We start from the raw sequence: 24309 nt of genomic DNA on the forward strand, positions 1-24309 counted from the left end.
TATCCAATGGCAGGTAAGTGAATTACCGTTGTCCAGGTGAGTACTTGATTGGTGAAGTTAGGGTTCTGGGCGTAGACTCAGGGGTCCCCCAGGGTCAGGTGAGTAAAGTTAGTTCAGTCCCAGCGGCTCAGGGGCGGCAGGGTGCAGAGGTAGGTAGGCCCAATGTTATCCAATGAGGGAAAGGGCCCCTTCGGTTGGTGGCTGCTGGCTAGCAGGCCACGCGGCTCTGGGAGCTGGGCTCCTGGTCACTTGCTCTGGGCAAGGGGGAAGTAGGATAGGGCAAAGAGGTCACATTCAGCGGCACTCGGGCAGCTGGGTGCAGGGTGCTTTTGAGCCGTCGGGCTCTCAATGTTATCCAATGAGGATCTTGAAAAAGGAACAAAGGCTGCAGGCTCGGGGACGGTGACTCTCCAGGGGCGACCAGCACTTCGAGAGGTAAGTTGGGATCTTGGAGCACAGGTAGGTACCCAAAAGGGAGGCACAGGGGCCGGGTGCAGGGGTGTCTTTGGGGGTCGGAAAGCTTACCATCGGCTGGTCGTGGTTGGGGTGGCCCCTGGTTCTGAGTCTGCAGGCGTCGTCTGGTTCGTCGAGGAGGGCCTTTGGGCACTGGACTTCGGGTCCCAGTCACCGGGGGGACGTCCTCGTGGTCTTGGTTCGGGTTGGCCCGGCCCGGGCTCGGCTGGTGCAAAGTGGGCTGGTCCTGAGCTTCCTGGTGGGCACCAGGTGGGCTGTTGCAGCAGAGCCTCTGCTGATGGGAGTCCCAATCTTCGAGAGGGTCAAGGCAGGCAGGTCCTCTGGGTGTCCCAAGGTTGCTGTCCGCGGAGGTTGCCGGGATTAGGCAGGAGCAGGTTCCAGGATCAACAGGCCGGTAGGGCTGGGGCCAAGTTAGTTGTTGTTGTCCTGTTGTTAGCAGCTGCACGGCGGGTCTTCTTCTTCTTCTTTCTTCTTTTGATATCGGGATCTGAGGAAGGGAGGTTCAGGGAGCCCCTAAATACTAAATTTAGGGGCGTTACAGGTAGGGCAAGGGCAGGGACCAATGGGTCCCTGTCCTGGGGTGAGTACACCCCTAGCCTCCCCCGTAGGAGGGGGGCAGGAGCCTAGCTGGGATTGGGCAGGACTCCCCATCTACAAGATGGCCGGAGCACGGGGTCATGCTTCACCTCGCATCCTCCACCTGAGGGATGGAGTTGGCACAGGTTGGCACACCCCCCTTTCTGACATAGGTTTTCCCGCCAGATTGAGGGTAGGACTGGTGGGGGACTGGTTGCTGGGTACAGCAAATGGTCTGGAGAAGCTCTCGGAGGCTGTATGCCTTTAAAGCTTCCCCCTGTCCATCCTGGGGGAGGAGACATAGCACCTCGCCCAGGATGTGCTTTGTTGCAGACCCAGGAGAGAGGGGGCTCTCCACCCAGGGGTCCAGCAACACGTGTGCTGGGTGGCAGCCTCTGCAGCCACTCAGCCCAGACGTGGATTGTAGGTTCGGGTTTTGGAGGGCATCTTTGAGATGCCTGTTCGTGCATGTTACATTAAATCCCATACTGGCATCAGTGCGGCTTTAATGTGCTGAGAAGTTTGATACCAAACTTGTCAGTCTTCAGTGGAGCCATTATGGTGCTGTGGAGTTCGTAATGACGACCTCCCAGCACCATATACTCTTAAATGGCATCACTGCACTTACAGTGCCCAGGAATGGACCTGGGTACTGTAGGGGCACAGGGCTCATGCACCTGTGCCCTCACCTCTGGCATAGGGCACCCAACTAGAGGGGTGACTGAGGTATGCCAGGGCAGTGGGTTCTGTGGGCATGAAACAGGGATGTGTGCCATGCCGACTCTTGCTTTAGTTCTGTTCTAAGGCACTCAGCCTGCAAAGGCAGTGTGTGGGTACCAGGGTACAAGGCCCCTGAGGGTGGCACAATCAGTGCTGCAGCCCTCAGGGGTCTTCTCTGGTCCCCATGCCCTGGGTACCTAGGGTACCATTTACTAGGGGCTGACAGGGGGCCAGAGATGCCAATTGGGTATTTTGTTTCAGCATAGTTTTAGGGAAGGAACACAGGCCCTGGATGCCTGACTGCCAGGGACCCAGGGCACACCCAGTCAAAGCACATCAGCAGTTCAGAAAAAAGTGGGGGCATACCAAGGCAAGAAAGATGGCACTTTCTCAAATCTAGCATTCAGAAATGATTGGGTTTCTATAGTTCCCATAGGTAGGGACAGAGTCTGGGCCCACATACGATTGTTATCTGCATCGTCAAAATGGGTCACTTTTAGTGGCAAAAAAGTAAGTTTTCGTGTTGTGGGATATGGAACCACAGAATAGCATAACAACTGCAAATGAAAGCCACTGTTCAAGGAAAAATAAATTTTAGGTAATCATCTCTATATTAGTAAAAGAATTCTAAATGAAACTGTTACTAAAGAGACACCATAGCTGACAGTTTATATGTACATAGGTGTTTTCAACCTCTTTGAAGAAAATTAAATCACAAATTCAATTAAACTGTGTCCATCACAGAACAGGCAGAAATAGAAGTATAGACAAAAGCCTATATTAGTGACAGAATTCTAAATGAAACTGTTACTAAAGAGACACCATAGCTGACAGTTTATATGTACATAGGTGGTTTCAACCTCCTTGAAGAAAATTACATCACAAATTCGATTAAACTGTGTCATTCACAGAATAAGCAGAAATAGAAGTACAGACAAAAGCCAAAACAAATTAACAAACCCAATATGCACTAAATTACGCACAATAACAAGACACAGAAGACACATAACTTACACTTAAGGTGTTCCCCTGATCCACAGAGAAGCTGATAGAAGATGTGGAAGGTGCGTTCATCTTTAGCCTGACGAATAGCACGAGACTTTTCCAGCAGATCTGAAGTTCCAAGTCAAGGATATCAACAAAGGTTTAAATAGTGGGCTGCTGTTTTCAATGCAGTGCAACGCAGTACAACATTTCCAGAAAGTGGTCAGAATGGACAAGGGAAAACAAGATTGGGTGCGAGTCTGGAATCACTTGCAAACGAGAACATAAGAGTCAAGTTAGAGGTTGAATTAACGTCAACAAGTTACCCTCTATACACCAGATAACATTGGCTTTATAGCAGCTCAAAATGTGGGGTGAATACCGCATATGGGGTAAGTATTTCTTCTGAAAATCACATAGCTTATTTAATGCATGCAGTTCTACCAACATCAGCTATGGGGAAACGTACAATTAAAGAGATGAACATATTGGTACCTGTAGCATTTATCCGTGAGCCTTTGACCACTCTTCAAACATTTCAGTATGCTTGGTGGGATTCCATGGCAATAGGCAACAAGCATTTGCAATGCAATAGGTCTCGCATTAGGAAAGTTTGAGCTATTGGTATTGTGAATGACAAATTTTGTATTTATGTGTTGGTTTTGAAAATAGCTAAATTAATAGCTTTGTCATTTACAATGCCAATAGTTTTAACTTTCGCAAATGTGACACCTATAGCATTTGTAATGCAATATGTGTTTTGTATTTACGTGAGTTAGATGTATTGATATTACAAATAACAATGTTTTTTTTAATAATTAATACGTAAATAAAAGTTATTGTAATTTATAATGGCAATAGCTTAAACTTTGGTAAATAACTTTTGTGAAGATTATGTTCAGTGTATTTTATTGTGACGAAAATCCAGGAACAGAAGTGAAATATTAACACCTTTTTGTGACATTTGTAATAAAGCTTGACACATTGAGAGAACATATTTGAACCAGTTGTTGTTGAATAGTTGCACATATTGATGTTGTGGTGGCACTGAGTGATATTGTGGTGGCGACGAGTGATGCTGTGGGGAGAGAGGGGTGTAGAGAGAGAGAGAGGGGTGTAGAGAGAGGGGTGTAGAGAGAGGGGTGTAGAGAGAGGGGTGTAGAGAGCGGGGTGTAGAGAGAGGGGGTGTAGAGAGAGGGGGTGTAGAGAGAGGGGTGTAGAGAGAGGGGTGTAGAGAGAGAGGGGTGTAGAGAGAGAGGGGGGTGTAGAGAGGGGGTGTAGAGAGAGAGGGGGGTGTAGAGAGGGGGTGTAGAGAGAGGGGTGTAGAGAGAGAGGTGTAGAGAGAGGTGTAGAGAGAGAGGGGGGTGTAGAGAGGGGGTGTAGAGAGAGAGGGGTGTAGAGAGGGGGTGTAGAGAGAGAGGGGTGTAGAGAGAGAAGGGTGTAGAGAGAGGTGTAGAGAGAGGGGTGTAGAGAGAGGGGTGTAGAGAGAGAGGGGTGTGTAGAGAGAGCGAGAGAGGGGTGTAGAGAGATAGGGGTGTAGAGAGAGAGGGGTGTAGAGAGAGAGGGGTGTAGAGAGAGAGGGGTGTAGAGAGAGGGGTGGAGAGAGAGGGGTGTAGAGAGAGGGATGTAGAGAAAGGGGTGTAGAGAGAGGGGTGTAGAGAGATAGGGGTGTGTAGAGAGATAGGGGTGTCGAGAGATAGGGTTGTGTAGAGAGAGAGAGAGAGAGAGAGAGAGAGAGAGAAGGGGTGTAGAGAGAGTGGGGTGTAGAGAGAGAGGGGTGTAGAGAGAAAGGGGTGTAGAGAGAAAGGGGTGTAGAGAGAGAGGGGTGTAGAAAGAGGGGTGTAGAGAGAGAGGGGTGTAGAAAGAGGGGTGTAGAGAGAGAGGGGTGTAGAGAGAGAGAGGGGTGTAGCTTGAGAGGGGTGTAGAGAGAGAGGGGTGTAGAGAGAGAGGGGTGTAGAGAGATGGGGGTGTGCAGAGAGAGAGAGAGGGGTGTAGATAGGGGTGTAGGGAGAGGGGTGTAGAGAGATAGGGGTGTGTAGAGAGAGAGGGAGAGATGGGTGTAGAGAGAGGGGTGTAGTTATGCGTAATCTTTCTGTTTCAAATATATATATGGATGTATCTCTACAAGAAGCGAGTTAATGGCTCGGAGTTCTTGTGGGCGCGGATGGTTGTGTGAGGGACCTAAAGGGATCAGTGGGATGCGATGCGAGTTAAGAGGACAGTTACCTAAGAGAGGAGCGAACAAGGAGGAAGAAAGTTAGGGAGGAATTAACTTGTGAGTAAATCTAAACAGGGTTAAAGGTGGTTTAGTTCCCTTTGTAAGTTTTAGTCAGGACTTTGTTGTTCCACTTGTGTGCTCAATAACAAAATCGAAATGGCATGTAAAGATTTTCCGCATATACAATCAAGACTTCCCATTGAACTTGTGTTATGAAAAAAGTGAACAAAAATGCACTTCTTTATCTTAGGGTTGAATTAAATAACGTACAGCAAGAAGAAGAGGAAAACCATCTTTACTTCATCTAGTATCAGGTGACGCACATATCAGATTTAAACAAGTGCACCGCATCGATGCAACTTCTGCAAAAGGGTTGTAAATTATGAAAAAAGTGACCGTACCACTGCTCCCCTCTGTTAGGTGGAGAGGTCATTCATGACGTTTGAGGGGAGCAGAATGGCTTGCTGTCAGAAAGGCATCAGGGGCATGAGGTCTGGCTGTGTCGCTCCCTCCAATAGGTGCAGTAATATTGTAAAATAAAATATGCCACCAGGGACAAGAAAACATACTGGTTTTACAAGAATACAGAAAAAGTAAGCAATTACATATTTACAAGGCAACACTGATGTTGATACATTTGACATAGTGACATGATGCGCCATATGTCTACTTAGCAGTGGAGTGCATTATTTCATTTTTACGTTTGTCGCACTGGTACACAACTTTAAAAGGAAAGACTACGGCTATTTACAGTTTTGAACGAGTAATCCAATCTCCCTGTTCTGCTCTTTTCTATTCTCCACCTCATCAGGTACAAGCAGAAGGCATTTCATGTGGCACACAAAAACGCAGCGGGAAAGGACGGACAAGTAAGGGTTAAAATCAAAGCGGATAAGGCTACTTCCGGCTTTGACCGGGTAGACCAAATTCCCCGGTTCTGTTCTTTTCTCCCCCCCTCACCTGGTACTGACCAAATGCCTTTCCTGGGCAGACTGCGGAAATGAAAACGCAGCTGGTGAAACTGATCTCAAAACATAGTGCCCCTAAGGGACGAGTCTACTCACCTGCACAGACAGATCACGCTGACGATCACTGCTCTCTGCAGGTTACTTCAACTGGCACGTGCAACCTTTGGAGCCTCATAGCCAATGAAAATCGTAAAAACTCCAATCTTGCTCAATCGTAAACCTCAGTACAAGCGTCACAGGATCGACATCCAATGGGAAACTGACAAGTGCTCTCTCAGCCAATCGCATGGCAATGTTTTAAAAGCACTGGGCAGAGAGTATTTGGGCTGCGAGGAGACGTGGGAGGGCGGGGGCTGCCCGAGCATGCGCAACATGCGCCATTCATAGCTTTCGTTGTGAGGAGCGAGCCCGGAGCCAAAGCGAAGTGCGGGAGACGAAGTACCGGGTCTCAGGAGGGGGCCCGGGTGAAGAGCAGCGGATAGCACGGCGGGGCTCCCATGCCTAAGGGGAGAGCCCCGCATCGTGCTGCCAAAGGACCTGGAGTACAGAGATGAGGTAAGGGGGGGAGGGTGCGCGTGTGAGCGTGTGTGTATGCAGTGTGTGTGTGTGCGTGCGTGCGTGTGTGTGCCTGCCTGCGTTTGTGTATGTGTGTGTGAGTGTGGCTGTGTGTATGTGTGCGCGCGCGACTGAGAGAGGCATGGCTGACTTCCTGGGAATCTGAGATAGGATATGTGCACGGCGCCGGACTGGGCGTGCACGCACACGAGGTGCAATCGGCGCGCGTGTCCGAACCCTGTCTCAGATTCCCAGGAGACTGACAACAATAGTTGTCGAGCTAGATGCATGCTAAGCATGCGCACTCTAGCTCGACCTAAGAAGGAAGAGCACATTTTCACACATTATTGTCCTTCTCACACTATTATAACTGCTAGCCGTACAAAAGCAACACATTAGCGTGCATTTGAAAATGCCCAAGCATTCTACTGCCACATGTACTGTGTTTGAGTGTAAGGTGGGTGTTTACAATGCCGTTTTTGCTTTCTTGTACACAACTATCATATTACAAGCAAACTGTCATTGGTGGCAGCAACTATGGACGACACCAGGTAATAATGTACACATACATCAGAGTACTTTAATACTGGCACTCATCAGTGAAATGTGGCAGAATCACTTGTTATTGATAACCAATTTCCACTGGAGAGAAATTGTGAAAACGAAACTTTTCAGAATTTAGTATAATATAAGGAATCTAAAGGAGGAAGGCACATCTTCCAAGGCATTAACTTTTTCATCAAGTAAAAGATAGCATTTCTGTTTTACCTCTCTCACACAGAAAGGTCAACATGGTAAATGGCACCAAATATTGATTCTATTTGATTGCCCTACGATGTCTGGGTGATAAAATATAATATTTTTAGGGATATCTACATACCTTTACAGGCATGCTGCAAAACTGGAGCGCTGATATCCCATTCCCTGCAGACATGTCACGGCTAGTATTTCACTAAGGAAGCACTGGTAACATCTGGAGTATACTTCAACTGTCTTTCTGCAAGTCACAATATTACTTCTCCCTTTGGAAGTTGGTGAGTAATTCAAAGGTATAGGATAGGACTAAATTGGTGAAAAATTCAAAGGTATAGGATAGGACTATCACAATAAGTACATGATGGCAATGACTTTCCCTTTTTGATGTAAACATACTACTTCTGGTGAGCCAGCCTTCAACAATCTCTATACCACCTATTTTACGAAAAAAAAGAACAAAAGGCTGAAGTAAAAAACAATCAGGATAACTCACTACTATTTCTGCAGCAGACCAACGGCCTAAGTGTATTCAACTGCCACTTCAGAGGGGAAAGTCTCCTCGCACAGAGGTGATAAGGAAGAGGCACACTATGGTGTACGTTTCTAAAGTTACTTAAAATAACAATGACTATATAAAGTCAGCAGAGGCAACAATGCCTGTCCGTCGGTCAGTGTGCGTACTCCAATTCTATCAACTATCGGATAGCTGGGTCACTAAATTATCTCGAGCCAGCGGTCAGAAATCTGCACAAACGGTTTAAAGTTCAAAGCTTCCAAGGTAGATGTGATTCGGGAGGATCAAAACACTTAGAATATTCCCTGTGCACTGTCCCCTTACGACATACCTTGCCGGGTGTACCAATAAAAGTTGTTAATCAGATTTATTGTAAAAAATTTTAATGATTCATTTTGGGACTCAGGCACAAGCCATTCTACTCCAACTGATAAACAGTGAGTTGCTGGTTCAAGTACTGGTGGAGTCCAAAATACACTTATTTTCTCACAGATTCTCTAAAGAATGAAGATCGAGCCTTCATTAACTGCAAATGTTGTCTTAGGAAAGGTCTTGCATGGTGTGTTACCCAACTGCTATTTGGCAAGCATACAACACTTACATACTGTAGGTGGTGGTGCAACTCGTCTTTGAGCTCTGCAAAACGGACCTGGTCTCCCATTTTCTGACTGTAAAAGCCAAGTTCAACTTCAAAATCCAGATCTTGATTTACAAATGTGCCATGTAGGGTACTAGAACAAAAGAAAATAACTGAAGAGGATGCTCTTAGGTTTTTTTCAGTCGACTGACCTTTTGTTCCTCAGTGTCACTCAAACGACCTTTACAATATCCAGAAGGACGACTTTCTTTCACCCAATCAAAAAACAATAAAACCTGTCTGGCTCGTTAGTTCCTTCGATTTCTTCTATAGAAGTCCTGGTTATATAATAAGATTCCTGAGTCTAGATATGGTTTATCATCAGTGTGTTGTAGAAACAAATTCAAGATGGTGGAGTTAAAATGAGATTTATTTAAAAAAGAAAAACAGAAAACTTTATTTGATATGAACATTTTCTATTTAGTATATTCTCAGGTCCAGCACATGCGTGGATGTTCTATTGTTCAATATTAAAGAAAGCCCAATCATGAAGACATGCAGATTTTGATTAAAACCCAGGATTAGAACTATTCTCTTCTACTACAACTATGTAATGTCTAATGAGTCTTGATAAGCGCACATGTGCCGTTGATATGGCAGCTGGTCTTTGCCATTACATTCTACTTTGAACTGGGTTTACAGCAGGCCACACATAATTAATGCATTATGAGATAACACAAGTACATAGCAAGGTATGTGCATTTAGTTCCAGAATAAATACAGATGCCTATCGCTTACTCTATTGTCAGCATGCAGATTGTATGGAGTGACTGCTATCTGATGGAGCAAGGTGGAGAAACAAAATTTTGTATACCCCTTGTGAAATCACACTTCCATAACCATAACTTGAACTAATGGAGTGATGTGTGAAATTAACCAACCTAGAATAAGAGTTGCACCTACACAAATATACGTGGGAAACTAATTTTGCTTATGTTGCAATCATAATTAACTAATTATGTGATTCTGTCGTGTCCTGAACTAATGAGCAGCTATTAAATAATCGAAAACGGCATAAATGTGCTTTTTGTACATGTATTTGTGGCAGAAACCGAAGGATAAGTGAGTATAAATTGCGTAAATGTCGCTTATTTGCTGGGTAATAACTAACAGGGAAATGGGGGAGGTAAACAGAAGGGCTATAGTTCCATATTTAACATATATTTGTGTTTGTTTCTATGATAGTTCCGATTCTGGCTCGTGAGGCCTACTGAAAAATGTAGTCTCTCGATTACTGTGACAGCGAGAGATAAAGCGCATGCGCTGCTGAAAGACGAGAATGAATGCGAGCTGCCTGTACCTGAACGAAAACAGTTCAAGGCCAACATGCCCCGGAAGTCCTGATGACTGCCAAAAGAATGGACATTTAAATTACTGAACGTGGGAAAAGTCCACGGAGTTGCTAGTTGAGGATGCGACTAGGCCAAAGACTTTCTTAAACAAAGGACCCTTTAAAATTCAGCTGACACAACGGAAAGCGAATATTAGAATGATGAGGTGATGCTCATCCACCCCTAAATTGTCCAATCACAATTCGAGTTTATGCTGATAGTTACTTTTGTAGATAGATACAGTTAGGGAAAAGGGTATAAAAAGTGCTGATTTTACTTAAAAAAAACTTCTCTTCAGTTTTCCTCCAGAGATGCTGTCGGAATGCTGATTTTCCGGAGATGTAAGACTTAGAATAATTTTCTATTTTCCTTTTGAATGAGAACTGAGCTTTAGATGAGGTTATTAGTTAGGGTAGATAGGAAAAAATTAATTTTGGAAACTATCTGTCTTTTGGTAATACTTGTATCTCTGAAATCTAAATAATAATGTTTATTTCTGAATTTTCTAAAAATAAATGAATATAACTGTTTGAGATAAAACTCTTACTCCTTTAATGTCTTTTTGAATAAATAAATAAAGTGAATACACCTTGAGACATGCTAGATTTTGCTTTTCATAAAATTAGATAAATGGAGAATTAATCTGGTCTTGTATTTTCCTACGCCTAATTTTTTACTAGCAGATTCGTCGACCATAATGGTGGCGTGTCTAAATAAATGTTTTCTTAATAACAAGCATTTGCAATGCAATAGGTCTCGCATTAGGAAAGTTTGAGCTATTGGTATTGTAAATGACAAATTTTTTTATTTATGTGTTTTGGTTTTGAAAATAGCAAACTTAATTGCTTTGTCATTTACAATGCCAATAGTTTTAACTGTTGCAAATGTGACACCTATAGCATTTGTAATGCAATATGTGTTGTATTTACGTGACTTAGATGTATTGATATTTCAAATAACAATGGCTTTTACAGTTTTTAATAATTAATACTGAAATAAAAGTTATTGTAATTTATAATAGCAGTAGCTTAAACTTTTGTAAAAAAAAATTGTGAAGAATATGTTAATTGTATTTTATTGTGACGAAAATCCAAGAACAGAAGTGAAATATTAACATCTTTTTGTGACATTTGTAATAAAGCTTGAAACATTGAGAGAACACATTTGAACCAGTTGTTGAATGGTTGCACAGATTGATGCTGTGGTGGCGTTGAGTGATGTTGTGGTAGCGACGATTGATGCTGTGGCGTTCATTGATGCTGTGGTAGCGCCTAGTGAGTTGTATTTCCCATGAGTGATGCTGTGGTGGTGCTGAGTGATGCTGTGGCGAAGCGATAGATAGATAGAGTGAGGGCAATAGATAGATAGAGTGATGGCGATAGAGTGAGTGTGATAGATAGAGTGTATTTATTTTGCATTGAGTAGTGTAAGTATGAGGTGTGTAATTATACGGTACTGAGTGGTATTATGTGGAGTGTATTTACGTTGCATTGAGAAGAGTAATTATATGGGGTGTAATTATGTGGCACTGAGTGGTAATATGGGGAGTGTATGTTGTATTCAGTAGAGTAATTATGTGGCACTGAGTGGTATTTGGAGTGTATGTTGCATTGAGTGCAGTGTAATTATGTAGCATATTATGTGTCACTGAGTGGTATTGTGTGGAGTGTGCGTTGCATTCAGTAGAGTGTACTTATGTGGCACTGAGTGGGATTTGGAGTGAATGTTGCATTGAGTGCAGTGTAAATATGTGGTGTGTAATTATGTGGCACTCAGTAGTATTTGGAGTGTATGTTGCATGGAGTGCAGTGTAAATATGTGGTGTGTAGTTATGTGGCACTGGGTGGTATTTGGAGTGTATGTTGCATTGAGTGTAGTGTAATTATGAGGCGTGTAATTATGTGGCACTGAGTGGTATTTGGAGTGTATGTTGCATTGAGTGCAGTGTAATTATGCGGCGTGTAATTATGTGGCACTGAGTGGTATTTGGAGTGTATGTTGCATTGAGTGCAGTGTAATTATGTAGAATGTAATTATGTGGCATTGAGTGGTATTGTGTGGAGTGTATGTTGTATTCAGTAGAGTGTAATTGTGTTGTGTGTAATTTTGTGGCACTGAGTCGTATTGTTTGGAGTGTATGTTGCATTGAGTGCAGTGTAATTATGCAGCGTGTAATCATGTGGCACTGAGTGGTATTTGGAGTGTATGTTGCATTGAGTGCAGTGTAATTATGTAGCATGTAATTTTGTGGCACTGAGTCGTATTGTTTGGAGTGTATGTTGCATTGAGTGCAGTGTAATTATGTGGCATATACTTATGTGGCACTGAGTGGTATTTGGAGTGTATGTTGCATTGAGAGCTGTGTAATTATGTGGCAGTGCAGTGTGTGTGAGGCAGGGCAGTGTGTGAGGCAGCGCAGTGTGTGTGTGAGGCAGCGCTGTGTGTGTGAGGCAGCACATTGTGTGTGTGTGTGAGGCAGTGTGTGTGTGTGAGGCAGCGCAGTGTGTGTGTGTGTGAGGCAGTGTGTGTGTGTGTGTGAGGCAGTGTGTGTGTGTGGCAGCACAGTGTGTGAGTGGCAGCACATTGTGTGAGGCAGTGCGTGTGTGAGGCAGTGCAGTTCATGTGTGAGGCAGCACAGTGTGTGTGTGAGGCAGCACAGTGTGTGTGTGAGGCAGCGTAGTGTGTAGCAGAGCAGTGTGTGTGATGCAGCGCAGTGTGTGTGAGAGGCAGTGCAGTGTGTGTCTCACAGTGCAGTTTGTGTGTAACAGTGCAGTGTGTGTGATAGGACAGTGTGAGTGACACACAGCAGTGTGTGACTACGTAGTGTGTGTATGTGTGTGTGAGGCAGCGCAGTGTGTGAGGCAGCGCAGTGTGTGAGGCAGCGTAGTGTGTGTGAGGCAGCGCGTGTGAGGGAGGGCAGAGTGTGTGAGGCAGCGCAGAGTGTGTGAGGCAGCGCAGTGTGTGTGAGGCAGCGCAGAGTGTGTGAGGCAGCGCAGAGTGTGTGAGGCAGCGCAGAGTGTGTGAGGCAGCGCAGAGTGTGTGAGGCAGCGCAGTGTGTGTGAGGCAGAGCAGTGTGTGTGAGGCAGCGCAGTGTGTGTGAGGCAGCGCAGTGTGTGTGAGGCAGCGCAGAGTGTGTGAGGCAGCGCAGAGTGTGTGTGAGGCAGCGCAGAGTGTGTGTGAGGCAGCGCAGAGTGTGTGTGAGGCAGCGCAGAGTGTGTGTGAGGCAGCGCAGAGTGTGTGTGAGGCAGCGCAGAGTGTGTGTGAGGCAGCGCAGAGTGTGTGAGGCAGCGCAGTGTGTGTGAGGCAGCGCAGTGTGTGTGAGGCAGCGCAGTGTGTGTGTGAGGCAGCGCAGTGTGTGTGAGGCAGCACAGAGTGTGTGTGGCAGCGCAGTGTGTGAGGCAGCGCAGTGTGTATTTATTGTTACCCAACTCAATTGTACTCATTTTATCGACCTCGGAAGGATGAAAGGTTGAGTGGGCCCACTGGGATCTGAACCTATGACCATGAGGTCGAACACAGGCCCATACAGTGGACGTATTAGTCCACTGAGCCACCAGACCCACCCTGGATTGGGGTAGTGCTAGGTGTCAGGGCAGGCAGCCATAACAGACAAATTCATGCCATCCAGTAAATAATGTGGCATATGAGAGTCACAGCAGTATTTTGTAGCATGTATAGCCTGGGAGGGTGGATCCCAAACACCTCTATTAAAGGGCCGCCACCGGAAACTGGAGTTGCCCATTTAAGTGTAAAGACATGTGGCTGCCTCATTTCCCTGCACCTTGCACTAATGCAATTAGGTGAGCTTCAGTTAAGGGGCTTTCACCCTGTAATTCGGGTTTCTCCTCTCTCTGTAATTTGTACATATCCGGCCATCTGTGGACAAACGACACAGTGTTTCACGAACGTGCACAACATTTTCCTGCCATTCATTCACGACAGGACCAAAGTTATGTGGTGTGATCTTGAGCCAGCATGTCCAGTTTTAAGGCCCTGGAAGTATTTGCTCTCAACTGCGCCAATAACTGCTGAACTGATTCCCACTCACCTTGGCTTGAAGACCGAATTTTACAGCGAAATGGCCCTTTTTTGTGGTTTGTTGTAAATCTCGTCAGTATTTTGAGGCAGCTATGTTACAACGCTTTTGTTCCTTCTAAAACACCGATTCTTAATTAGTGAATACATTGTAAACATTTAACTATGGAGCATGTTATGGGGGAAAAATGAAACCGACTGTGACATTCAAGCCAGACTGGGCAAGAGAACATTTTCCCAGTGGTGATGTCAGCTTCATGTCTGTGGTCTAAGTGGACTTACTGGCCGGGCCATGGCGAGAAAATGTAAAAATAGAACTACCTGACTTTAACCTAAAGTGGAGTATTTCAAATAATAAAACACACGGACTAGAACTGCCTGACATTAGCCGATTGCACATTGTCTTTTAATGAAACAACCGACTCTAGAGCTGATTGGTGTGACTAAAAAACAGACCGTCTAATTAACGACACCAAAGATCTAGAACTGCCTGACGTCATCATAAGGCACACACCGTCAGATACATACAAGACATCCCGAACTGCCCGACGTCACCATAAGGCATACATACATACAATACATCTCGTCTTGAACTGCCTGACGTCACCATAAGGCAGGCACCGTCAGATTTATACAAGACATCCCGAACTGCCCGACGTCACCATAAGGCAAGTTCGCCTGTTTCAAACTTCGTCCTGGATGACGCTAGAAGCTCAACCCGCTCCCGCTGCCCGTCCCTGAAGTGTTGTGTACCTGGGTCTGCTGTCCTCGGCACCCCTCGGCTCCCGCACCCGGCGCACCCTGGTCCTCTTCTCCGCCTTCACGGGCCCCTGCTCCGACTTGCTGCCGCTGTCCCTCGGCGCTTCGTGTCCAGGCCCAGCTCCCACTCGTTGAAATCTCACGTTCATGCTGGCATTACCGAGGCTCGGCGTCTCGGATTTGACCTCGTGAGCGCGCATGTGTGCGAGCGGGACTCTGCCATGCGCTTAGGAAAATGAAACCTAAGAGCCACATGCGCGCTCACGAGGTCAAATCCGAGAGCCACGACGGAAAGCGCGTACACCTCCCCAGGCCCAGCGCGTGCACCTCCCACATTTACAAAGTATACTAAAAGTATACACGAGGTCCCTTCGCTACGCTCGACCTAAAAACCATGCTAAATTCATTTAAACTGCAGGTGTAAATAGTATAAATATCCAGTTTTAGTTTAGACACTCCACTACGATACAGCAGCTCTCCTTTGAATCTCACCGATCCATGAAGTAGGATGGAAGTGTTTTGTGAGTGACTCGCAGTGGTATGGGCCCCACTGACGAGTAGATGTATGATTTTTATACTTCAGAGAAAGGTGACATGGTTTTGATGTACAGAATTATGACTAACATCTGTTGAGTTCGTATTACGTTATATGTAGTCCTGAAAAGGCTTCCGAGGATTGCGTGAAGCTGGTCACTCTGTCTGCAGGCAGAGGAAGTGTGGCAAGTGAAGTCGCACATCGGATAGTCTGTTTCAAAAGGTAGTGTTGTCGTATACTGCGGAGGTATCGTCATATATCACAAGTGATGTCGTCGCACATCACAAGTTTAGGGACCTTACGTGTGAAAGCATAAATGCATAGCAAGGACAGCCTATAAAATCTTAGCTTTCGAGGACAGGGATCATTGTGTATCCGGATTTAAAACTTACTGCGGGGAGAGTAATAGAGCTTAATCCGAGCTTGAGAGAAGAGTAAAGTAGAGGAAGTGTTGCTACTTTATCGGCAAATGTAAAATTCTGTGGTAGAGAAGAGGTAAGCGCTGTCTACTGGAAATACAGAATACTTGTGTGATTTAGAAAATTCTATCACTTTGTTTAGCGAAACAGACGAATGGAGTTGTTTTGTGTAAGTTACAAACTGATTCAGTTGAATATCTTGTAAATACGGCTTCTCGATAAACCTTGTAAAGGAGGGCTCTGGTGACGTCAAAAGTGTCGCGCAGGGATTGGTTCTCGTGACCAAGACAGAGTAAGGGCTGATTGGTGCATCACGAAAAGCAGCGAAACTATTGGTTAAGCACTAAAGAGACGTATCTTGTTCTAATTGGTACACTAGTGTAAACCGCGCTGTGATAGGTTGGTGTTACGGAACAGCAACAGGGAAGTACGCGATCTTTGAAAGACAGGGAATTTACAGAAAAATGGATTACTATTACAAAGAGGAAAAGAAGAAACCTTCATGGTTTAAGAAATTAAAAAATGTGTATGTGAAGGATAAGGCAGTAGTAACAAGGGAGGGAAAATGACTTCCTCCGCCGAAAACACCTGCTTCATATATGTTGTCAAAGTATGGTTACCATGCGTGTGTTTGGTTAGAGAATTGGGCATGGTATACCAGAAATGATGGTGCGCTAGCTTTCCCAGAAATCGGATCTTTTAATGTGGCAGTTTTGCAAAACTTGAGAGAAAGGATGATGAAGCTTGAGCCAAGACCCAGACCAACTCAATTTGAAGCTTTAGTTGAATGGGAAGATGAGATGCATGAAATGGAACGAGAAAGTTCGGAAAGGCATATCAGACCTAGATGTAGAATGCGTGGTTTATGGGGAGAGACACATGAAAGTAGAATGCGCAGAATGAGAAATGCTGACGTGTGATGGAATATACCCAGTCAGACTAGTGGATGAATACGAAGGGCGGAAATGTACAGAGAAGAGGAAACATGTGGAAACAGAGAAAGAAGATTATAGTGATAGTGAATCAGAGAATGCTGTACTGGAAGAAATATTAAATAGGAGACCGCCACCGTATCAACCAGGTTCTTTATGGACTACACCTAATGCTCCACCAGTAGACGAAAGAATTAATGAAACCCCAAGGCAATTTTCAAATTTTAGAGATGTACCAGAAAGAGTGGAAGTGAGATATAATCCGAATACCTCAATAACAGAACCAAGACTTACAGGTACTCCCAAGCAACATAGCGAACGAGAAAGTGTAAATAGAGTAGAAAAGCAAGTTGAAGAACAAACAAGTACTGCTGAATATATACGGTCTACAAATGAATTGACAGAAAAGATACAAGAGCTTACGAAAAACATAGAAGCAGTGACAGTCCCAGTAACGATAGGACCTGTAATCCCAGTGTTTGAAAACCAAAGAATAAAAGAGCCAAGTCTGACAATCCCTTTACAACAGAGTTTGCAAAAGGTAAAAGAAAATATTTATCCAGATTTGTCAGAAATTAGACGACCGAATAATGTAAATCCGCCTGACTTACTTTCAATCAAGGTTTACCTTATAAGTATGCGACCGGAACAGAATCTGACTCTGCTACACCTGAAAAGAGTATTGAGAAAATAGATTTAACACAAACCCCTGTAGGACCATCAGAACAAGAATTAAGTGATTGGATTAAAACTCTGAAGTTAAAAGAACATGAACCTAAAGTATTAGATGTGGCAAGATTAAAAATCGATATGGAAGAATTAATTATTGGAACAATTGGAACAGACAGATTAAAAACGTACCAAGATGACGAACTTATGTTCATGTGCAAAAGTATAACATGGTAAGCGAAATCTGTACATGATCATTAAGTATAACATGGTAAGCGAAATCTGTACATGATCATTTAGAAGGATTAGCAAATGAATTTGAAGTAGAATTTGCAAAGAATAAAACATTGCAGAAATCCTACCGAATAGATTTTTCAGAAAAAGACATTGGGAATATGAATACTGCCGGAAGGTTAACCCAAATAAAAGAATTGATTGTGCTGTTACGGAGATGAGGAGATGTGAATAAGCGGAGAATAAAATGGGCAAAGAAGAGAGAAGAGGCTAGTGATAAATCTACATTAGCGTGCCCAGTCAGGGAAAAAGAAACAGTCACAAATGAGTTCCCTATGAGAGAAATACCTGGAGGAGGATATGTGCATGTTCCATGGAGTAGACAGGATATATTATCATTTACAAATGATTTCCCCAGATTGAGAGAAAAGCCAGTAGAATGATATCGACAGGTAGATCGATTTGTGAAAGTTTCAAAAGTACTATGGGTAGACTTGGATGGATTATTTGATATAGTCGTGCCAGCAGACTTGTGGACTGAGTGTAAAATAACTGTAAATTGGCCAAAGAAGGAATATCCTCGAGACAAAGTAACAGGTACCCCGTCACCTGAAGTGATGCGAAAGTATGAACAAGTGATAGTGTTCTTGAAGAATAAAATTCCACCAAAAGAAACAGATTGGGTCAAAATAGACAGAACTACACAGGAACCGAAAGAATCTGTACATGCATTTTATGAAAGATTGTTGTTGGTATTTAAACAATACAGTGGATATGAAGAGTTGAGCGGAAAAGGACATGAGTAATTTTATATATCGATTTGTGTATGGATTAAAACCAGAAATTGGAGATATGATTAGACATAGTATGATAGGATGACAATCGAGCACTGTAGATGATGTCTTGAGAAAAGCCAAATATTGTAGTGAAGAAATTGATGCCAAACAAAAGAAATTAAAAGAAAAGGCTATGTGGGCACAAGTGAAGGTAGCAGAACACCAAGTAGCACAATTGGAAAATAAAAATGCTGATGCAAATCAGGGAAAATTGAAAGGAAATTTCAACAAAACAAAATTAGTAGGGAATATAGAAGAGCTTAAGAAAAAGTTCCCTTGTCATAATTGCGGCAGAATAGGGCATTGGAGAAAAGAGTAAGTATCCACCAAGGGTTAATCCAGAAAATACATAATTAAATCCACAGGTGCAGCATGAGGTAATTCAACAGCAACCGCAACAGCAGCAGATAGTTACTCAGCAAAGTCAGGTGCCACAACGCCACTTCCACACAGTGTGAACCAACAGAGATACAGTGCAGAGACAGGATTCAGCGGAGGCGAGCAGGTAAACAGATCGCCCAGAGTGAAAGTGAGTCCCCAGTATTGGTTACAAGAGGAAGGTGGGAGTGAGTCGGATGAAAGTTTCTGACCGTGCCAGAGAGAGGGAGAAGAGTGTGTGCTTGGAGCCATTCTTGAGGCAGATCAATTTGTGGTGTGTGATAGTAGCCCTGTAAATTTGTTAGGACGAGACATTTTGTGTAAAAAGAACTGTGCCATATACTGTTCACCAGATGGTATAGAACTGCAAACTCCAGATGAAGATAGCCTGTATAAAATGACCATGCTAATGATTGAGGCAGAACAAAATAAGTGGTTTCCTGTATTTGATCGAGAAAAGATACCTGATAAATTGAAAAAGGTAGTAAAAGAGAAGGTGTGGGTTTTCACAGGAGACGATATTGGATTAATGAAAGATGTAGATCCTGTAAAAATCTCAATAAAAGAAGGTGTGAATTACCCGAACATTCCCTAATACAAAATGACAGCAGAAATAATTGAAGGAATAACTCCAGTGATAAACAAAATGATTGAGCAAGGCATACTGAGAGAAATAGAAAGTAGTCCTTGTAATTCACCGATAATGGGATTGAAAAAGCCAAATTGAACCTTTAGAATTGTACAACAATTATTTTAAACAGTAATTTTATATCAAATTCCCCATGATGCAGAATGGTACACTGTGATCGATCTGTGTAATGTGTTCTTTACAGTTCCATTGCACCCAGAAAGCCAACCAATATTTGCGTTCCTGTTCAGAGATCGTATTTTGGCATGGTGCCGAATTCCTCAAGGGTATCCTGAAAGTCCATCTATCTTTAATCAGTTGCTAAAGAAATCATTGGAAAGTTTGAGCATGCCTGGAGAGTCTGTATTGGTTCAATACATTGATGATCTCCTAGTGGCATCAAAGACAAAAGATGCATATATAACAGATACCATTGCATTGTTGAATCATTTGGCAGAAGAGGGACATAAAGTGTCTCCATCTAAATTACAATTTTGTCAGAAAGAAGTGCAATACTTAGGTCATAAGATTGCCAAAGGAATCAGACAAGTCACCGCAGAAAGAATCCAAATGATACATGGAATGCAGCCACCAAAAACTCAAAGAAAAGTAAGGATGTTCCTGGGAATGGTAGGATACTGTAGACAATGGATTAGTGGATTTTCATTGATAGCAAAACCATTACAGAGATTAACTAGAGCAGATATCAGAGACCCTATAGTACTGACCAAAACTGAGATGGAAGCATTTGAACAGCTGAAAACGAGCTTATGTGAAGCACCAGCTTTAGGGATGCCTGACTATGAACAAGAGTTCGAATTGTACTGGAGTGAGCGAGAAGGATGTGCATTGTCAGTACTGATTCAGAGACATGGAAAACTGAGAAAGCCAATTGCATATTTCTCAGCTGTTTTAGACCCAGTTGCAAAAGCGTTGCCAGGTTGTCTGAAAGCAGTAGCAGCTACAAGCGTCAGTCTAGAAAAAAGTGAAGGAATAGTGATGGGATTTCCTGTGAGGGTGTATGTACCTCATTCTGTGGAGATTCTCCTCACTAGGACAAAAAAGCAGTACCTGACCAACAATAGGATGACAAAGTATGAGAAGATAATTCTGGGAGCAGAAAAAGTGACAATCTCTAGATGTGTAAATGTAAACCCTTCTACACTATTACCTGATACCATGGAAACTGAAGTGAGAAATGAGGTTGATCATAAATGCCTGGATGTTCTTGAATACTGTACCAAACCAAGAACAGACATCAGAGATGAGCCATTGCCTGAATCTGACTATGTAATGTTTGTTGATGGTTCGTGTCTGAGTACAAATGAAGTTGTTTGAATGCAGCATATGCCGTTTGCACAGTAGCAGATGTACTGGAAGCATCTTGTCTGAAAGGAATTCGTTGTGCTCAAATAGCAGAATTGATTGCTTTGATTCGAGCATGTGAACTGGGAAAGGAAATTAAGGTTACCATAGTGACCGACAGTCAGTATGGTTTCGGAGTTGTCCATGATTACGGACAACTGTGGTCCCAAAGAGGTTATTTGACTTCTGCAGGATCACCAATACGAAATGCAGAAGTCGTGAGAATGTTAATAGATGCAATTCAGTTGCCTGACAAAATTGCTGTGGTGAAGTGTGCAGCTCACAAAAAGGGGGATGATTACATCACCCGAGGTAACAGGTATGTAGACTCAATTGCAAAATATTGTGCTAAAGATGTGGCCTCCATTAATCGTGACAGGGAAAAGGAGCATGTTTCAAGTCCTTTAATGCTAACAACCGTAGTTGAAACTTGGCAGGAAGTGAGGCAAATGCAGGAAGAAGCTGGTGAGGAAGAGAAAAATATCTGGTTAAAAGCAGGATGCAGACAAAGAGAGGAAGATGAAATTTGGGTTTACAAAGACGAAAGACTAGTAATGCCCGATAGCATGATCTCAAATAAGGCCCAAATGTACCACTGTCAAGCTCATGTTGGAAGAGATGCCATGCTTCGCCTATTCAGACAAACGTGGTATAATCCCAAGTTTAGGATGATTGGTGAAAGCTTATGCCAAAGATGTTTAGTGTGTCAGCAGTTTAATCCAAATAGAAAAACAATTGTGAGTCTGGGAACCATAGGACGGGAGGGAGGTCCATTTACACGAATGCAGTTGAATTTCATTGAGCTTCCACCTTGTAACCGACTCAGATATGTTTTAGTGATCATCTGTTTGTTCTCTCGATGGGTAGAGGCCTTCCCCGCGAGGAAAAATGATGGGCTAACTGTTGCAAAATTGTTTTTACGTAAAATAATCCCTAGGTTCGGATTTCCAGTGACAATCGAAACTGATCGTGGCACGCATTTCCAAAATGAACTTATGCAGATGGTATGTGAAGCAATGGACATTCGCCAGAAACTGCATTGTGCTTACAGACCTGAGGCTTCAGGAGTAGTTGAACAAGTAAATGGAACCATTAAAAATAGGATTGCAAAAATGTGTTTGGCGACAGGACTGAAGTGGCCAGATGCCTTACCACTTGTTTTGATGACCTTAAGAAGCAAACCTGACAGGAAAACTGGACTGAGTCGCTGCAAAAACCTGTCTGACGTGGTGACTTCTGTGTTCCATCAGGTGGGAACTGAATCAAACACGAAAAAGAAAAGTCCAGCTCATGATCTAGTTCTTGGAGACTGGGTTCGAATAAAAGTTCACCGCAGAAGAAATTGTTTGGCGCCTCGTTGGCCGAGACCAAGACAAGTCATATTGGTCAGCACCACTGCAGTTAAATGTGCCGGAGTAAAAAGATGGGTACATGCAAGCCATACTATCTGTGTGCCTGAACCTGAGAATCCAAACGAGGAAGGTGAAAGTACAACAGATTCTGACTCTGAAGGTGAACCAGAGAGAAGTCCAGATACTGAAGCTCGACAAGAACGTCGACATCTGGAAGTGTCAGATGCAAGTTCTGCGTCTGTAGGAGAAGGACAAATTGTCGAAATACCGTATTCTGAAGATCAATCTGAAGATCGAGATTTGGTAGAGACTGACACCAGTAAGGACACTGAGCAAGGTAAGGATAAAACTGGTGATCAAGAAAATACTGAAGAAGAATCTGAAAGCTCTGAAAGCAGGAACGAAAATCCTGACACTGGAAAAGAGGAAATAACTCACGATAAGGATGAGGTTCCAAGTACCAGCTATGGAGATGTTCCTAACAGAGTGAAAGAACTGTCAAAGGAGAAAACTGATTCTGAAAAAGAAAAAGACATTATAAAATTTGTCATAAATAAAACTGTCGAAGAGACTGAAAGTGAAACTGACAACAGTGCAGATGAAACTCCATTGAGAAAGAGTTCAAGAAAAAGGGCTTGGAGAGTGGAACATAACACCACGGAGCCTAAGACAAAAAGAGTTTGTAAAGGAGATAATTGGTCTAAAGGAAATGATGGACTGAGATTTAAATTGGTGAACAAAGAAAGAAAACCAGAAGTTCAAGTAAATGAAATAACCAGTCAAAAGGAGTCATTGGGGAAAAGAATAGAAGTTGTCCAAAGTCCAAAAAGAGTGAGAAGACCAAATCAGAAGTACAAATCACCTGATTGGACATATATAGTATTACCTCCAATTGAAGAAGTAAACAGCAGTCAAGAGAATTTGAACTGCCCAAAGACAAATGGGAAAAGTGAGTACAGAACTGAATCACAGAGAAAAGTGGTAATTGATCAAAGAGATAAGGTAAAGGTAAAACCTGAGACCCTGATAAAAGAGAGGGCACTGTAAGTGGAAAATAAAAAATTGTAGGTGACACAAGGTCGAAGAAAAATCTGTTAGAACAAAATCGCTGTGTAAAAATGTCTAGTAATGACCATAAAACAAAATGTTCTATTTTTAGAAAATGGTGTAGATCATGTTTGATATGTACAGGATTATTATTATTGATATGGATAATTTTAGCTATTGTCATTCCTTTTCAGGATAATTTAGTGAAGTTGAAACATAATGTGAGTACAAGTGGACAAAATGTGGAATCAAAGTCTAACAAGCAGCATGTATATAAACCAGAAATACATGCTACGTTTGTGTAAAATTACCTGCATCTGTTTCAGAAGGAGTGACATATCACCACCTTCCACTTACATATGGAGTCACATGTAGTGTGATTGCAAGCCTGTTTTACCAAACAGGAAAATTAGAATACCATTATTCAAATTCGGATGATATTTTTGCTAAGCTGAAAATTGTTAATGCACTGAATAAAATAAAGCCCGCCACAGTAATGGGGGAATTCTTTTTGGAAATAGATGAATTGAGCCACGAGTACGCCTTCAAAAATAATTTGACATGTAAAATGAGAGTTGAAGAGAAAGCATTTTTAGATATGGTTGAAGAAAGAAGAATTGCTTATAAACGTAAAGAAAAAGTAAGGCATGAGAAATCAAAATATTGGACATTTGAAGATGAAAATCTTGATGAAAGAAATGTGAATGTAGCCATAAATATAGACACTCCATTGTTAGGGAAATTCTGTATTAGGAGTGACAACACTGTGTATGAAAATTATTTTGTGGGAGCAAGTCAATGTACAGACACGTATAGAATCATAGGGGGTTGGGGATTTAAAGGGGAAAAGATCCAGTTTTACCTGGTATATATTTTATCTGTGGGAACAAAGCTTACTATAGATTACCGGACCACTGGTACGGGACCTGCTACGTGGGTTTGGGCTTTCCTAAAATCTTTCATGTAGATAGAGGTACTAATGGCATACATGAGATAGGTAAACCTTTAAGTCGTCGAAAAAGAGAGAGTGTTATAGAAATAATAGGTGATATTTTTGGAGCACTGATACCAGCAGTGGGAATATCTTTTAATGCAAATCGAATTCGAAGATTGTCAACGATAGTAGATCGCTTGTCAACAGACACAGCCGGTGGATTTTTAATGGTAAACACAGAAATGATTGCTATGAGAACTATGGTAATGCAAAATCGTCTTGCTCTTGATATAATATTGGCAAAAGAAGAAGGAGTTTGTGGAATTTTAAAGGTACAGCACTGTTGTACCTACATTCCAGACAAAAGTCAAAATATTGAAAAGTATATTACAAATATTACAGAGTTGCATAGAGAAATTGAACCACTGGAGGTTGCGGGTATTCTTGAACGAC

The 24309-nt window shown here is 43.0% G+C and overlaps 1 protein-coding gene across 6 annotated transcripts in view; it reads right to left on the reverse strand.

Moving 5' to 3' along the window:
• The window catches only part of MYH10 (myosin heavy chain 10), a 1407286-nt gene that overhangs the window by 1099044 nt on the left and 283933 nt on the right, over positions 1–24309 (reverse strand). For all 6 annotated transcript variants that reach the window (XM_078654665.1, XM_078654664.1, XM_078654663.1 and 3 more), the window contains one exon: positions 2785–2883. In XM_078654665.1, coding sequence (XP_078510791.1) covers positions 2785–2883 — 99 coding nt within the window. The remainder of the gene's footprint in view (positions 1–2784; positions 2884–24309) is intronic.

The sequence above is a fragment of the Lissotriton helveticus genome, chromosome 7, assembly GCF_964261635.1.
Source record: "Lissotriton helveticus chromosome 7, aLisHel1.1, whole genome shotgun sequence".
Classification (NCBI taxonomy): Eukaryota; Metazoa; Chordata; class Amphibia; order Caudata; family Salamandridae; genus Lissotriton; species Lissotriton helveticus.